The following is a 17500-nucleotide window of genomic DNA, read 5'->3' on the forward strand; positions in this document are numbered from 1 at the left end:
TCAGAACACCTCCCCCATTGCTTCTGTATCAGAGCACCCCATTGCTTCTGTATCAGAGCACCCCATTGCTTCTGTATCAGAACACCCCATTGCTTCTGTATCAGATCACCCCATTGCTTCTGTATCAGATCACCCCATTGCTTCTGTATCAGAGCACCCCATTGCTTCTGTATTGCTTCTGTATCAGAGCACCCCATTGCTTCTGTATCAGAGCACCCCATTGCTTCTGTATCAGAGCACCCCATTGCTTCTGTATCAGAACACCCCATTGCTTCTGTATCAGAGCACCCCATTGCTTCTGTATCAGAGCACCCCATTGCTTGTATTGAACACCCCATTGTTCTGTATCTGATTTGCTGTGCGTCTGAAATCAAACCACTGGAGCTGAAAATCTGGAGCAAAACAGGCGAGTGAGGGATTGTCTCATTTAATGGATGTCTTTAACAGAGCACACATGCAATTCAATTAAAATAGTCAGAGAAAAGGAACACAGAGCCACACATGCAGGCGGGTATATGAAGGATATCAACGACAGATCTGGAGGTGTCCTGATACATTCGCACAGTGCTGTGTGCAGCTCGCTGACCTCCACAGCATAGAGACCCTTTCATATTTAAGGTTTTCATTGTGTTTGAAAAGCCTGTAGACTCTACAATCAAAACGCAGTCCCGCGATGCTGTGCTTTAAACATGCAGCAACATATTGAAACAAGGAGAAGACGATTGAATCCGTGTCCTGGTGTAGAGGCTGCTGGTCAGTCCTCTCTGCGTCTCTTTGTTCATGTTTGTGAGTGAATTACATTTAGTGTCTTAATGTGACACCCTGTCGGACAGCATCAGTCAGTGTTTATCAAATGCCACCTTGCTTTATGCACAGACAAATTATTATTATATATATATATATATATATATATATATATATATATATATATATATATATATATATATATATATTTTTTTTTTTTTTTTTTAAAGAAAATTAATCCACATTCTAATTAATTTCAAGCCGGGAGCCTTTACTTTTAAACAATACTAAGAATGTACCCCCATTTGGCACGATGGTAGCTTCCTTACCACCACCTGCTCTGGGAGGTGGAGTAGTCCAACACAACGATAGGGGTATTTCCAGTCTATAAACTACACCCCCTTATTGAAGTTAAGTTATATAATACAGCCAGCTGGCAGAACTACATAGTTCTAATTAGATTTAAAAGGTAAACAACTTATTTAAAAGGTGAGGTTACTTTGGCATAACATGCATTTGCTTCAATATAGACCACTATATTTTACACGCTATCTAATTTGCAGTAAGAGTTTTAAAGTTTCACACAGTAGCAAATCTTCAGCACATCGAAGACTAGACTCTGCAGGTGAATAAATACAGTGACAAGGTTCATCTACACAAGTCTCTACAGAGACCATAACCCAGGTCACAAAGACATAGTTACGATCAGTTTCCCCTGCCTTTAAATGGAGCTGTAACTGACCATATAACTGACTGATCAATTATGCATTCATGTCATTCAATTGTTATTCTTGTATTTTCAACCACTTTTGGTGACCTCCGTTTGAATTACTTTATTTTCTATAGTATGTTTCTGTATTTGTGCCTGTGATAATACTACTAATAATAATTAAATGAATAGTCATATAGCAGACGCCTTTATGCAAAGCGACAGAGACTGGGGGGGAATCACCGCAGCGTCATTTGAAATGAATAAAATAACACTGATTGAAATTGCAATTCCTACAAAACAATTCCGCTGGCACCGGAACTACAGCGAGAAAGCGACTTGTTTTACAGGGTGACGTGAGTTGGCGACTGCAGCTCCAAGAAGAGACCGGTTGCATAGCGCTGGGAGGGTGCTTTCAGAGGTTGGGGGATCTTGCCAATAAAAGCAAATACTTAATTCAATAAATAAATAAATAAATAAAAAAGACAAGGCGCGGATTGTTCGAGACCTCTGCGGTTGAATGCACACCTTCAAATCCAGTCCTGTGACGCATCCAACACTAACGAGAAAATTATGATTGTTATTATTATTATTATTATTATTATTATTATTATTATAAAATAAATGAATAAAGGAATCCAGGACCAAGCCTATGCATCCAAAGCAAATCGCAATTCCTCCTGTATTCTGGTTTCAACAGCAATGCTTGCCATTCTAAACCTACTTTGCACGCATTAGCAGGAGTTCGTGTCAATTTTTACAAAGTTAAGCTGACCCGCTTTCATGAAATCCCTCCACACAACCCTTCAAGAATTCAGCCTCCTTTCTGTCTCAGGAAGAGCGAGGTGTAATTCCTGGAGGTTCCAGCAGAGGGGTTTTGTAAGCAGGGTGCATCAGATGCGTGCTCTTCATACCTGACACATTTTACTCTACAGCTTCTCCCCAGAACCCTTCAGTGCATAAACATATAAATCTTTTTTTTTTTTTTTTTTTTTTGTAATCAATCTTGTTTGTTTTGTTTTGGTTTTGTTTTTGTTTTTTTTAAACTGCAAACCACGTTTGCTTGTGGGGAAACTGTTATTGCTATATTTACAATTGTGCCTCTCTCTTTCAGTGCCTCTCCCGCCTTTCTGCTCTCTGATTGGTGCAGAGGTTCAGTGCTGCCCCGCCTCCCGGATCCTACAGGCCACCGCTGTGATAAGCGCGGCCCCTTTCCCGCTGCCGTCTTCTGATTGGAGGAATGAGACGGTGCACTTAGGGGCCAGGTCCCTCACGGTCTCCTGCAGCACGTTAGAGAAACTGGCAAAAGAAAAAAATAATAATAAATTACACTTTCAAAAATGAAAACAGGTTTAGCATTATGAATTTATTAGATAGATAGATAGATAGATAGATAGATAGATAGATAGATAGATAGATAGATACCACACACACAGTGCTTATAGAAAGTCTACACCTCCTTTCAAAATGTTCACCTTTTGTTGTCTTATATCCTGGAATTAAAATGCATTCAAATAGTTTTTTTTTTTTTTTCATTTATCTACACATCCTACCCTATACCTTCCAAGTGAAAACAAATATTCTAGAAATTTGTAGAAAACTGAACAGTTTTGTAAAGAAGAATGGTCAAATATTGCCAAATCTAGGTGTGCAAAGTTGGCAGAGACCTATCCCAACAGACTCACAGCTGTAACAGCTGCCAAAGGTGCTTCCACCTAGCGTTAACTCAGGGGGGTGGATCACATGATTTCATTCTCACGTACTGTGGGTGTAGCTTGTAGAGAGTGCCGTCTACCCCCACGGTGACACGCAGAGAGTCCAGGCCCCGGTTCTCCCGGATCTTATCCACCACGGCAGCCAGCCCGGCCCCGCAGAGCTGCGCGCCACGGCAAGCCACGGCCGTGCACACCTCCTTCACGATGATGCTGTCGTCGCACGTGCTCTCCAGACCCAGGTGCTGCAGGATGGAGCGCACCTGCCTCAAGGCCAGACGGTCACTGCCAGGGAGAGAGCGAGTCAATAAGAGAGAGAGAGAGAAAGAGAGAGGAGAGAGAAAAATGAAGAGCGAAAAAGAGAGAGAAAGAAATAGAGGGAAAAGAGAAAGAAAGAAAGAGAGCGAGACAGAGAGAAAGAAAGAGACACAGATCCATACAGCAAGGGAAGAGACATGCGCAGACGCAGGCCCAGGCACGCGCACACACACACACACACTCCGTTACCTCTCTATCTGGGACAGGAACTTGGTCTCGAAGATTCCTCGAGTCTTCAGCCTCTCTGAGATCCTGCCCCTGAAGAGCAGCCCTCTCTTTGTGAAATCAATCAGAATGTTCCGCACAATCTCTCCCAGATACATCCCACTGATCATCTTCTCAAACCTGCACAGAGAGAGAGAGAGAGAGAGAGGCACAGAGCTAGTGTGAGGGTTGAGTGCATATTGAGTGCACTTTCATTCTCAATACAAGGTCAAAGACACCTCCAGCAGCACAGTCCCACAGCTGTGGCTGACTGTAGTGCTATGGAGAGGGGACAGTGGGGTGGGGGGGTCTGCGTACTTCTGCTTGCCCGGGTTGAGTGACAGCTCGTCCACGGCGCAGTCGAAGGGGGTCCTCACGTCATCCAGGCAGCCGTTGTCCCCGAAGGCGCCCCACTCCATGTTGACACACATGTGTCCCTCGTCCCCGTCCACCAGCTCCACATTGCACATCTCCTCCATGTAGCAAGCATTACTTCCGGTGCCTTAGAGAGAGGAGGAGAGAATTGAGACCCTGTACCCCTCGCCCCCTATTGATTCCTGCAGCAGCTCTTCAAGGCACAGCAGCACACACACACACAGACCGCCATCCTCAGCCGAGCTGAAAATGAACAAACTGCTCGCTTTCAAGAGAGGCTGACGGCGTGCTGCTCTCTGCTGGGAGAAGTGCAAGCCTGGGTGATTAAAGGGGACCCCTCACCTACGATGAGCCCCACTTCACAGCACGGATCCTCATAGCCGCAGGTCATCATGGTCCCAACGGTGTCGTTCACGACAGCGACGACATCCAGATCAAACTCCTGAAACACAGTCAAAACCAGGGGAGTCCAATCACGGTCCAGGAGGGTCACTCCACTCCAGGTTTAACAGGTAATGAACCACTTCAGAGTCTGGATGGAGGTTTACTTGAATTGAACGATTCAGAACAGGGTGGAACAAAGACCAGGAGTGGAAAGGACCGCTGTTCTAAACGGATCTTAGCTAACACTCCAGAGATGGCAAGAAGACCCCCATTGCATAGCTTAATAAGACACACCTGAGCTCTTGTTGCATATCCACACTGTGGGCTAAAACTGCTGTGCAATAGGAGTCATATTTCCATCCTTAGTGCGAACAGAGAAACACTAAAATAAGCTTAGTAAATTTAATGACATTTCAACTAGGTGTCTTTCTGAAGGTCTTCAATATTGAAATGAGTTTTGGTTCAAACTCCTGTCTAACTCGGTGGTAAAGTGCGATGGATCGTTACATGATATTTATAACTACAAAATCCCGTAAAACCTCATAAAAAAAACTCCTTACCCATGACACCTTGAGGATACCGAATTAGCACGATAATAAAAACATTTCAACCTAGAGCCAATCTTCATGCAAAGCGATTTTGAGAACGAAAGCCTCGGGTGTGAATGTGTTTGTTTGCTGGTTTGTTTGTTTAAGCGTTCAAGGCTGACCTCTCTGCGATGAATGGCATCTTTGAGCAGACGGACCACATCTTCACCCTCACAGCCCGTTGCTTTGAACCCCTTCGTCCACTTCAACAAGATACCCTGAACCAGGGAGGGAGGGAGCGAGGCAGACAGAGAGAGAGAGAGAGAGAGAGAGATACAGACAGAGAGCGTAAATACTACACCACTATTATGGATTCCGGTAGGCACTTGCGATATCATTTTGTAGTTTCTTTGATTTCATGTGAAATAAAAAGATCTAAATGTTGTTCATATAGTTTTTTGTTTTTTCTTTTAAATTGGGTCTCAATCCTAAAATTTGATTCAAAACTTTTGGCCATAGCTGTAATACAACGACTCCCTCTGAATATTTTTCATTATTATTATTAATTAGCCACTTAGCAGACGCTTTTATCCAAAGCAGATTACAGAGGGTAGGGGAGTGAACTCTGTATCACAACTGCTTCTGCAGAGTCACCACCAATAGCACCTCGCTTGTTTGGCGTCTCATCCGAAGGACGGAGCACAAGGAGGTTCAGTGGCTCGCTCAGGGTCTCACACAGCGAGTCAGTGGCTGAGCTGGGATTTGAACCTCTTGGTATCAAACCCTTTTCCTTAACCACCAAGCCTAAATTGCATTTTACTGCTTCTGCTCTAGCTGTGCCCGGTCTTGACACTGAGATCGCGAGTCCCAATCCAGGCCCGTTACCTCGTCCAGGCTCTTCTGCTGACAGGGGAAGGAGAAGGTGAAGCCCATGGGCAGAGCCAGGCCCTTCATCCCCATGTACTCCAGGAAGTCTGCGATGCAGTGGACAATGTGGTCAAACAGCTGCGGGAGAGGAGACAGCATTTCAATACAGCAGTCTCTGGCAGCAAGCGAAGTTCTCTCTTAGCCAAAGTGGTCACTAAAAGGACAGAATTGACCACCAGACACAATCTACCATGTCAATGACGATATGAATCAATAAAATACAAAATGTGTTTGTTGCTTATGTAAGGATGCGTGTGAATCGGCATATGAAATGAACAGATGAGAAAAGCAACAGGCAAGCATACATTAATGAACTAAAATAATAAACTTGGACATTCTGCAGCCCTGTGTAGATATCTTTCTGTCCTGTCTCCCCCTCTCTCTCACCTCCTGCATGACCTCCAGTGGGGTGCAGTAGATCTTGTGCATCTCCTCTCCCCCTCTCCCCCTCTCCCCCCTCCCTCTCTCTCCACCTCTCTCTCCCTCCCTCTCTCTCTCTCTCTCTCCCCTCCCTCTCCTCCCTCTCTCTCCTCTCCCCTCCCTCCCTCCCCCCCCCTCCCTCTCTCTCACCTCCTCCCCAGTCCCTTGCATGGCCTCCAGTGGGATGGAGTAGATCTTGTTGTGCATTTCCACGGTTCTCTTCTTCCCATTTCGCACGCGCACCAGCAGCACACGGAAATTCGTCCCGCCCAGATCCAGCGCCAGGAAATCACCCTTTTCTGGAAAAAGAAAAAAAACAAAAAAACAAAACAAAACATGACTTTAAAAGAACTAGACTTTCCCCTACGTTATTTATATATATATATGTAATGTAATTTACCCGCGCCCCTGTGCCGCGCCCTGGCGTTTTGCATCTCTACAAAGAACTATATCCCCTTCAGTCACTGTGTACACAACAAGACGTTTCCCATCTATCTATCTATCTATCTTATAATGCATAACATTATGGCAGCGCTCCATAGCATTCACACAGACTGTTTTAAAACATACCTAAAAATGTAATTACATTTCGTGACCAAAGTGGACATCTATCTATCTAAAAAAACTGTAAAGAAACAATTTCATGACTAACGATCGCATGACAAACTCATAACTACGCAGATGTGCCGAGTAACAGCTCCACTGTAATTGCAATGGATTCAGAGTCACGCAGCTACAAACTCCTTGACCCCAGGGCTGAATTCCGAACTGCACGGCGAGAAGGGCTTGGCTGGCTCTGCTTACCTGTGCCGTCGGGTGTGGAGCGCACGTACGTGGGCAGCATCTTGACCGTGGCCGCATCGTGGGTCTCCTTTCTGAGCCCCCTCTCCATCTCCTCCCTCATGCTCTGCTTCACCCTGGCCAGCTGCTCCCTGCTCAGGCGGAAGGCGTCCAGCGTGGCCCGGCGCTCCTCCTTCTGACTGATCAACCGGTACGCCACGGCGGTCACCATGGCGGCGCCCTTCCCGCTGCCATCCTCCGAGCGCAGGAAACGCACCACGCAGCCCGGAGCCAGGCGCCGCACCATCTTCTGCAGATGCCGAGCGAACCTGCGCGCGAGAAGAGAGGTGGGGAGAAGGGTTACCTCTGCAGGCAGGAAAGACAGACAGCTAACCTCTTTGTTTTTTTTTTGTTTTTTTAGCTGGTTTCATACATGTCAACTCAGACCAGCTGGTTCTTCTAATCCAGGTCAGTTTGCACTAGCTGGCTTGAGATGACATGCCCAGCAGAGTCTGTGTTTCAGCTGCAGACTCGGACAGGCGGAAGGTCAGTCAGTAAGAGGGCTGCTCACTGTGGGTGCTTCTTGTAGACCGAGCCGTCGACCCCCACGGTGCTCTTGAGCTGCTCCACGCCCTTGTTCTCCTTGATCTGCCCCAGCACCGCGGCCAGCGTGGCGGCGCACAGGTTAGCGGCGCGCTCAGACACGATCTTGCAGATCCGCTGTGTCGCCACGCAGTCCTCCTTCGACGGCTCCAGACCCAGCTGGGACAGGATCTCCTCTGCCTTCGACAGACCCTCCTTCTCCCTGGGAAGAGAGGGGAAGGGGACGAGGTCAGGAACGCACGCTCAAAAACTCTCCAAAAACCAGTAGGGCAAAACTGGAAGTAATCAGACTCATACCTATACACTCCGGTTAATCAAGCTCATAGTAAAACCTGGACTGGGTGAAACTGCTCTGCAATAGGAGTCTTATTGCCATCCCAGAGGGGTGACAGTAAAAGGCTAAATTTCTAAAGCCATTTACATTAGTCACAACCACAATTGTTAAAATGCAATAGAAGCCCGCTAACAGACTCCAGAATGGAAAGCTCTGGTTTGCGTTTTGAATTATCCTGCATTAAACCACTGAAGCCTCCTTACTTCTCGATGGCCGAGACGAACGTGGTCTCGAAGTGACCGGTGGTCAGCAGGTCGGGGGTGATCCTGCCTCCGAACAGCTGGCCCTCCTTCGCCATCTTGACCAGGATGAGCCGGACCAGCTCTCCCATGTACATCCCGCTGATCATCTTCTCAAAGCTGAGGAACCAAACAGACACACACTGTCAATACACAGAGACACGCACACACAATCTTCTCAAAGCTGAAGAATCACATGCAGACATCAGTAATGCTGCACCTTGTCATTGCAAACACCTAAACGCATGAAACCAGCAGCCCCAGTGTTTGACTGAATTCGATTTTTTTAAAGCATCCTACAGCACCAAATAAAACTCTAATAAAAACGCATCTGTGGCCGATCGCCAGGATACAGAAATGACCAGCCCTCTGGTGCTGTCCATGTCAGTCTGCCTCATCTGTCTGTCTTTGTTTTTCTTTGGGACCCTTGTTAAAATTGCAGGAATCCAGTGCTGTAAAATGCTCTAATACAGTCTCTGTGTGTGTGTTTGCATCTGCGCTGCTCACAGCTGCTTGCCGGGGTTCAGCGAGCCCATGTCGATCTCGCGGTCGAACTCCGTCCTGATGTCGTCCAGCACCCCATCGTCCCCGAAGGCGCCCCATTCCATGTTGACACACATGCGCCCCTCGTCCCCGTCCACCAGGTCAATGTGGCGCATCTCCTCCATGTAGCAGGCGTTGGTGCCAGTGCCTGAGAGAGAAGACACGGGACAGCACACGCTCAGAGCACGCACACGCTTGGAGCATGCACGCAGAGATGCTGCTGATCAGGATTTCGCAGTTTCCCCACAATATCTTGTGCTGATCAGAGACAATAAAGAAATCCCCTGTCAGGCAGTCTATCCCCAGGACACTTAGTTCAAACCAGCAAACTGCTAATGTAATATTTCATGGTCTCAACTTGCATGTCCCTCGTTTTTTCTTTATTTATATTGACTTAATCTTTCATGCATGAAACTTAAACCATGCGACCAAGTTATATATTTCAAGTTCTATTAAACCCTCTGCTTTTCGTTTTGTAACACGGGGGGGGGGGTGTCCAATCCCGGTCCTGGAGGGCCATTCCACTCCAGGTTTGTTTAACAGGCAAAATGAGAAAATTAACGACTTCAGGGTCTGGATAGAGATTAAACTAAAACAAGTTTGAAAAAGACCAGAAGTGGAAGGGCCGGCTTGGGACACCCCTGTTTTAACAGGATTGCTGTTCTTCTTAAAAAAAATAGGAGTTAATTTAATTTCTTTGTAAACACGGCCCCCGGTGGACTTGGGTCGAAACTTACCGACGATCAGTCCAATTTCACAGTCATGGTCGTCGTAGCCGCAGGTCATCATAGTGCCAACTGTGTCGTTGATCACGGCGACAATATCGATATCGAAATCCTGCAAAATAACCAGAAAGCTATTCACTTGAAGCTTTGCAGTCCCTTCCAGATATTACTGCCCGAACCAAACACGCAAACGCCCCCCAGGACAGAAGCATGGTTCTGGGTATAAAACAGAAGAGATTTTAACCCAGGAGGCTGGCAAACTCCGTTCCTGGAGGGCTGCCGCGTCTCGTGGCTTTCGTTCCACCCCGAGCTCGCAATTCTTTAATTGGCTTACGATATTTTATGAATTGGATAGATTTAACACTTCTCTCCGGGCCTCGGAATGTTTTGTAGGTAGTGTACCTTGAATCAGATACATTTTTTAAAATCAAACTGTAAAAAAAATATTAAATATGTCAAACTGAAGAGATAATTCGATCAGCGATGTTAATGGAGAGCTGAGACAGAGAGCGAATTCGAATCTCTGCCGGACAGACCTGTCACTCACCCCTCTCTTACTAATGGCTTTCCTGAGCAGAGTGACCACGTCGCGCCCCTCCACGCCGCTGGACTTGAACCCCTTCGTCCAGCTGACCAGGATACTCTGGGGCGGGGAGACAGGGAAGTTACAGGTAAGAGGGATATCAGGATATCTTTTGGAAACAGCAGAGTCAAAAAACACATTCGGTTTTTGCTCAAAAGAGTCAACTTCAGGCATGGTTAACAGAGAGTGTGTGATGCCATGGCAACTACACTTACCTATTTCTATTTAAATCTATGAATGAGTTTGTGATGTCATTGACTACATAGTGATGTCACAATCTGCTGTTCCTTTCAATTTAACCCTTCAGGCATCGTGGTATTGTCTATTCACCCATTTATTTTCCTTTATTCTTCTGCATTGTACAGTATCTACATTTTTTGTAAAGTGTTTAATTATTTACCAGGAATGAAAATAAAACTCCTATTGAATAGCAGCTGCACCCATTCCAGGTTTTATTATGAGCTTGATTAGCCACAGTGTATATACTCAGATGATTAAACTCATAGTAAAACCAGGAGCGAATCAAACTGCTGTGCAGTTGGAGTCCTGTTTCGATCTCCGAGATCACCACGTCACTCTGGGAAGCAGGATGCAGTAGTTTTTCCTGCAGGTTTGGGAACGGATGCTCACCTCGTCCAGTTTGGATTGCTGGCAGGGGAAGGAGAAGGTGAATCCCAAAGGAAGTTTCTTATCCTTGATCTTCAGTTTCTCCAAGAAATTAGCCAGGCACTCTGCGATGTGGTCAAAGAGCTGGGGACACAGCAGAGAGAGAGTGAGACAGACAGAGAGAGAGAGAGAGAAAGAGAGAGACAGAGAGAGAGCGTGAGAGAGAGAGAGACAGGGAAGGAGAATGTGAGACAGACACAGAGAGAGATACTCCCTCAGGCTGGCAGACAGAATAGAGGGCTTTCTGTTCCACAGCCATCAGGAGAAACCGGTCTTTTCTGGGGGGAGAGGAGAGAGGGATCAGTAATAGCTACAGAGTTTAGAGGCGCAGGACCAGAGACACGCAGCAGACAAGCCCGACAACCAAATTGCACACCGCTTTGTAGTTTTCCCATATACTTCATGAAAAACTGAAAAATGTGACATTTCGAAATCTATCATGAAATATTATTATATATGAGAGGGAAAAAGAGAGAAATCTTAAATACTGCACCACTATTACTGCTTCCGGTAGACTTTTGCAACATAATTTTGTAGCTTCATTGATTACATGATGTTAAATAAAAGTTATGATCGTATAGTTCTGATTTTTACGATGTCTCAATCCTAATTAATTCTAGGTGATGCTAAGCGTTTGGCCGAATCAACCACCTGGCTCTGTGCCAGGCCTGCCGGCGTTGCTGTGCCGTCAATGGGACCCTTGGTGACGTCTGATCAGGTGACCAGCGCAGCTCCTCACCTGCGTGCCACTGCCCCTCATCAGATCCTCCGGGATGGCGTAGATCTGATTCTCCATCTCCACCTTCTGCTTCCCGTTGTCCAACACCTTGACCCACAGCACGCGGAAGTTCGTCCCGCCCAGATCCAGCGCCAGGAACTCCCCGTTCTCTGAGGGGCGACAAACGCAGGACAGCCGGGTCACCAACAAACCGGGCGCCGCAGTTTACGCTTCACTTGATCTCCTGCTCCGCCCCTCCTGCTCTGCACTGGACTCGCCTGACTTCAGCACCACCTTACTGGATCCTCAGCTGATGCGCTATCCTTGCACTATTGCACTGCTAATCTGTCACTGCAGATATAACTCGCTGTGATCCTAACTGGCTGCATCCTAGTTCATATTGTATTCTAGCAGTGTTAGTATTATTGCACTTATTGTAAACTACACTGTGTTTAAATATGAAGCTTGCATTGTAACCCTGTAAGAGAAGGAGAAACTAAGGTGAGCTGTATAATGGTAAATATTCAGCAGTTATGGAATCAGCCTGCGCTGGGAATCTGGCAGCTTATCTCCATGATAGCAATTTAAACTCCAGAGTCAACAGCGAAGGTAAACACAGAGAGCTTATCGAGAGCTCTTCTTGTGCAAATACCTCTCTGGGGCTGCAGCTCAGAGGAGACAGAGTTACTCGCTGCGGTGCACAGGGATGGGAAAAGGACTCCCGTTGCACAGCGGCTTGATCCATTCCTGGTTTCACTAGGAGCTTAATCAGACACACCTGAGCTTGTTACCTAGACACACTGTGGCTGATCAAGCTGGCAGTAAAACCTGGAATGGGTCAAAATGCTGCGCAATAGGAGTCTTATTCACATCCCTGGCACAAAGCACGCCACAGCTGCTCCAAAATATAAACTCAATTCCCAAGTTCTTGGATCAATCCGGCTCCAAGATTTCCGACAATAGAAACAAATAAATCCTTAGTTTGTGGACTCGGCAGCGGATTGGAGAGAGTAGTTTGTTCCCGTTTTATTTCCAGTAGACAACTTTCTTCGTTTCAAGCTGTTCTGTACGAACAATGAGGCTTCTGTGCGAGAGCAAGGCATCGAGGTCTCCTCCTTTATCAGCGCCAAGGCGGAGCGGAGAGAGACTCACACATGATCAGGTAGGCAGATTCAATACCATGCCTCACTACGCTTCATCGCTGTATACCAACAGCGGACTTCAAAACAGCCACGCACACGTTTCCTTGTTGTAGAAATAAGACTCCTATTGCATAGCAATTACACCCAGTCCAGGTTTTACTACCAGCTTGATTGGCCACAGTGTATAGGTAACAAGCTCAGGTGTGTCATCTTAAACTTCTAGTGAAACCAGGAATGGATCAAACTGCTCTGCAATGGGAGTCTTACTGCCATCCCTCGACTTTATGCATTCACTCCCATATTGCGTAGATTTGCTATTTTAAATTCCAGAGGGGCTTTGGGAGAACACAAGTTATAGGGGCTAAAATGAAATCTTTTGTGGCTTGGAACCTGGTTTCAGGAGGCTGTTTCAGGCCACTGCACGGCACGCCAGGCAGGGAGACTTTGGGTTAGATACAGCCGCCTGCAAACTAGATCTCCCGGTCTCTTGGAACCAGGTTTTGCGGCTGTTCCTGGAAAAACTGCTTTTGTATTTCTTCAGTTCTTGTTTATAACAGTATGCGTTGATTAAACATTACAGGGGGCCCTTGTTATAATAAGGGCAGGTTTTGTCAGAGTTTCCCGTCTTGCAAGGACTTTCTTTGACCTTGACAGCATTGCAACACACTTCAGAAAGTTTGCCCGCTGTTATCTGACGGTTCAGAGCAGGAAGCCGGAAATCCTGTGCGTTGCTTGGTAACTGCAAAGACTGATCAACATAACGGATGGGGCTGGGAGATGGCGCCCGACTCTTATCAACGTTGTGAATTATTTAGCAGACGAAATTTTATCCTGGGGATAAAAGCACCCCAGGGCTGAACTGCACTGTTCCAAGGGGCTGATTGGCCCTGCTTACCCGTGCCGTCGGGAGTGGAGCGCACAAACGTGGGCAGCATCTTGATCGTGGCTGTGGCGTTGGTGTCCCTGCCCAGGCCCTTCTTCATCTCCTTCAGGAAGCGCTTGGAGACGTCCAGCAGCGTCTCCTCAGACAGGCGGAGGTGATAGAGGTACTTATCCACCTGGAACACAAGAACACACCCGCAGGGGGAGGGGTGAGAACTGAGAATAACGAGGAATGGTGCTCCAGTGATTAAAGAAAAGTTTGAGAACAGGAAGTTCAAATCCCGGCTCAGCCACTGACTCCCTGTGTGTGTGTGACCCTGAGCAAGGTCACTGAACCTCCTTGTGCTTCGGATGAGAGGTCAAACAAACAAGGTCCTATTGGATCAGCAGCAGTAGCTGTTGATGAAGATGCATAGTTCACACCCTTAATCTCAAAGTCTCTTTGGATAAAACTAATAATAAAAACAGCAAGAAAGCAATCAGACACGCCAAAGCTGTTATCAGAGTCAGAATGAAGCACTATTAACACAGCACTCCTTCCTTTATAACGCTACAGTCAGGAGACAGGCATAATTGTCTTGGAAAGCATAAGGACAAATTGCGAAAGTACAAACAATAAATCTGCAGCACACAGGGATCAAAGCATCACAAGCATCTTACTGTGGACTGAAGGAGGGCGAAGCACTGGCAGGAGCTTCTAAGGAATTTCCAAATTAGCATTATGGGCTGACTGAGAAGTAAAACTGGATGGGGGAGGGGGGGTAACAAGCCCCTTTCTCGAACCACAAAAAGCGCTCTCTCCTTCACTGGTTCACACAGTTCCTATGGAGTTCTTTCCAAGGCTAGGCTGATTTGAGTTTGTTTGGGTTTTGTTTTTTTGCTGGTCGCGATGCCTGCTTTGTCTCATGCAGAACTATTAAAAGACACTCTGTCACATTTAGAAAAAGAGGAAGAAGCTGGCAAGCAATGCTTCAATCCAAACACTGAGAAGGACTTCCAGTCAACACACCAAAAGACAAATGCAACACCATCAGAGATGCAGGGAGAGTTCGCGTGATCACTACAAAACTGAAGGCTTTTTTTATTTTACAAAAGTTCAGGATTGATGGGAAACACTAAAATAATGCATTGCACTCGGAATCTGGCCTCCACGCAAACAACTTCAATCAATCTTGCATTAGGAGCTGGGAAGGACTGGAGGGCACTGACTCATCAATGCCTCCCTGATTCTTTAATCACATGCCTGCCTGCCTGTGGGGGTCTGTGTTGCACCAGCACTGGCTAGTCTACCTTCGCCCTAGACTTGACCTCAAAGCAGGCATGGAAATAAGACTCCCATTGCATAGCAGTTTGATCCATTCCTGTTTTCACTATGGAGTTTAATAAGACAAGCTTGTTAGACCTAGACACACTGGGGCTAATCAAGCTCCTAGTAAAACCTGGAATGTGTGAAACTGCTCTGCAATAGGAGTCTTATTTCCAGTCCTGGAGTCACAGGTCCTATCAAAACGCACGCTCAGTTAAGCCCCATTATAATACATAAACTAAAGAATAAAACCAAGGTTGGATCGACAAGGGTAATAAATTCAAAGCTATCTTCTCACTAGAGGTTTTGTCTGCTCCAGCCTGTGTTACACGAATCTACGGCAGGCAGCTGCAAGTGAAAAGCAGCTGCTGAACATATTGTCAAAGCACCTCGGCACTGGATTATCAAAGACAGACTGTTTGATGCTAAAAAGTTATACAGAAAGGCAGTTCCCCCACCCTTCTGCTCCCCTCTGTCCCACTCCTTCCTCCCCTCCCAGCTGGTTTTTGTGGCCCTGCCTCTTTACTGTAAAATGCGTTTCTTTCTCTGCAGTCTTGTGATACCACAAGGGGGGGGGATGCGATGACCAATAGAACAAGAATCTTGACTCGCTGCAGCCTTGCCTACATTCTTCACAGCCTTGTCAGAATGGCAAGCCCCGTTTGAAAACTCGCAGCTGTCACAATTCATCTGACATTTCAAAAGAGCTTGAGTAAAATTAAATACAATTTTAAAAAAACCCTGAAACAAACTCAGCAAGTTTGGAATGACACGTGTTTCGCCTGAAGACAATGCAATACAAATGCATTTTTATATAGAGCCTTCCCTTCACGCCAATCCATTGCAGAGCGCTGTACAGTTAGACAACCAACCAAGCAAAATCTCTCTCTCTCTCTCTCTCTCTCTCTCTCTCTCTCTCTCTCTCTCTCTCTCTCTCTCTCTCTCTCATCCAGGAGGCAGAGGATGGGTGCGGAAACGCATCAGCGCAGGCGACAGTTTGGGACCTGTGTAAATCCAGGCAGGATATAACCAGTGCAGGGAAACGGTGCAGTGATGGTTTTGTTACTGGGAAACGGTGGTGTGATGGTTTTGTTACTGGGAAATGGTTCTAGAATAAATTTAGAACCAGGAAAGTTTAGTTAGTGCTCCAGCTTGGGAGTTAGGCTTTTGTTTTGCTCTGTTCCGTGCGCAGGGAAGCGCTGAACTGGAGTTTGTGTGTCTGGGTTAACTGGTTTAAGGGTGCAGGCCAGGCTTGTCTAGGGGCTTAACCACCAATATAATAAATATTATATATATGAAATATATAGATATATATATTATATATATAATATATAATATATATATATATATATATATATATATACTATATATATATATATATATATATATATATATATATATATATATATACATACACACACACACACACATTATATACATATACATACACACACACACACGCCGTCAACACCCAAGGTCGGTACGCATTTAATCTTTTGTCTTTATAAAAAGCGTGCTGTGAAACCGAAACGAAAACTATTTTGTGTTGCCAACGAAGCTGGAAACCATATTGATCGTTTGAAGAAAAAAAAAAAAAAAAAAAAGCAACGCAGGCGTGTCTCTGTCGTGAATACAGGTTGTTCAGCAACCACGCGGCAAAGCAAAAACGAAAAGAAAACTTTTTGCGTGTCCAACTTTTTCATGTGGGTTTGATTCGGAACAAAAGCTCAGTTTGGTTCTTGCGTGTTGGATTGAGATTTGGCGCACTTTGAAACGATTCGTGTCAGATTGACTTTGAATAAAAATTCAGCTTCAGCTCTGGGTTTTTGTGTTGCGTTTTAAATTATGTATTGGATAGGATAAAGCAAAGGCAGAACACTAAATACATGAGATAAAAGGTACATGTACGATCTACTTTCATTCACAATCTCATCTCTTTAACTTGTACACTCATTGCAACTAATTATATAAAAGCACATTTAAAAAAAAAAAGAAGCATGTTTTCAATGTAGGGTTTATTGGCAGTAGACAACCAAACGAGGAACTACAGTTAACGCCTTCCAGCGTGACTTCTCGGAAGCAACTAAGTGTTTCCCTGATCAAAACGGATAAGGCGTTCTTGCGCAAACTCTTCAAAAATCAAAAGGAAACTGTTGAAACACATCCTCTAGAAAATCTTCAAAATTCTGCCAGCGTGCTCTGAGATCTCTTAAAGCTTCAAAACAGGCCCTGCTAACAGAGATGCACAAACCGGTGTATTCGGACCAAGCCCTCCGCAAGGGGGGGTCGCTGCTGTCCATCGGGCTGATTTCCCCGTTCAGAGCGAATTAAGAAACAGCTGCCTGGGTTTGTGTGGGTCGCTGTTCTCCACAGTTAAGAAAAACAGCGATCGTCACAAACCCGAGCAGCTGTTTCTCAATTCACCCTGACCGGTGAATCAGCCCGATCGACACCAGCGACCCCCTCATGTGGAGAGCTTGGTCAGACCAATCAGTTCTTTTTTCTTCTTCTTCTCCAACTTTAGACTGTAAGGCAAGCTTCGGGAATATTTACGTTTCCTCTATCTATTGGATGCGAGTGTCGGAGGGGGCATTTCGCTCTGGATCCCGGTGAAGAGAAGAGCCGGCGTCCTCAAGCAAGGACACTGCCACTGCAGCCA

General features: G+C 45.9%; 1 protein-coding gene across 1 annotated transcript in view; it reads right to left on the reverse strand.

Annotated features, from left to right (window-relative positions):
• Positions 1-346: 346 nt before the first annotated feature.
• LOC121303094 (hexokinase-2-like) overlaps positions 347-17500 on the reverse strand; it is a 20116-nt gene continuing 2962 nt past the window's right edge. Inside the window, exons 2-18 of the mRNA XM_041233541.1 lie at positions 13549-13711; positions 11533-11681; positions 10758-10877; positions 10092-10187; positions 9557-9656; positions 8784-8967; positions 8241-8396; positions 7672-7905; positions 7125-7429; positions 6471-6619; positions 5859-5978; positions 5156-5251; positions 4405-4504; positions 4006-4189; positions 3673-3828; positions 3217-3450; positions 347-2752 (exon numbers count right to left, since the gene is read on the reverse strand). Coding sequence (XP_041089475.1) covers positions 2608-2752; positions 3217-3450; positions 3673-3828; positions 4006-4189; positions 4405-4504; positions 5156-5251; positions 5859-5978; positions 6471-6619; positions 7125-7429; positions 7672-7905; positions 8241-8396; positions 8784-8967; positions 9557-9656; positions 10092-10187; positions 10758-10877; positions 11533-11681; positions 13549-13636 — 2616 coding nt within the window. The 5' untranslated portion in view covers positions 13637-13711 and the 3' untranslated portion in view covers positions 347-2607. The remainder of the gene's footprint in view (positions 2753-3216; positions 3451-3672; positions 3829-4005; positions 4190-4404; positions 4505-5155; positions 5252-5858; positions 5979-6470; positions 6620-7124; positions 7430-7671; positions 7906-8240; positions 8397-8783; positions 8968-9556; positions 9657-10091; positions 10188-10757; positions 10878-11532; positions 11682-13548; positions 13712-17500) is intronic.

Source organism: Polyodon spathula, chromosome 31, assembly GCF_017654505.1.
Source record: "Polyodon spathula isolate WHYD16114869_AA chromosome 31, ASM1765450v1, whole genome shotgun sequence".
Classification (NCBI taxonomy): domain Eukaryota; kingdom Metazoa; phylum Chordata; class Actinopteri; order Acipenseriformes; family Polyodontidae; genus Polyodon; species Polyodon spathula.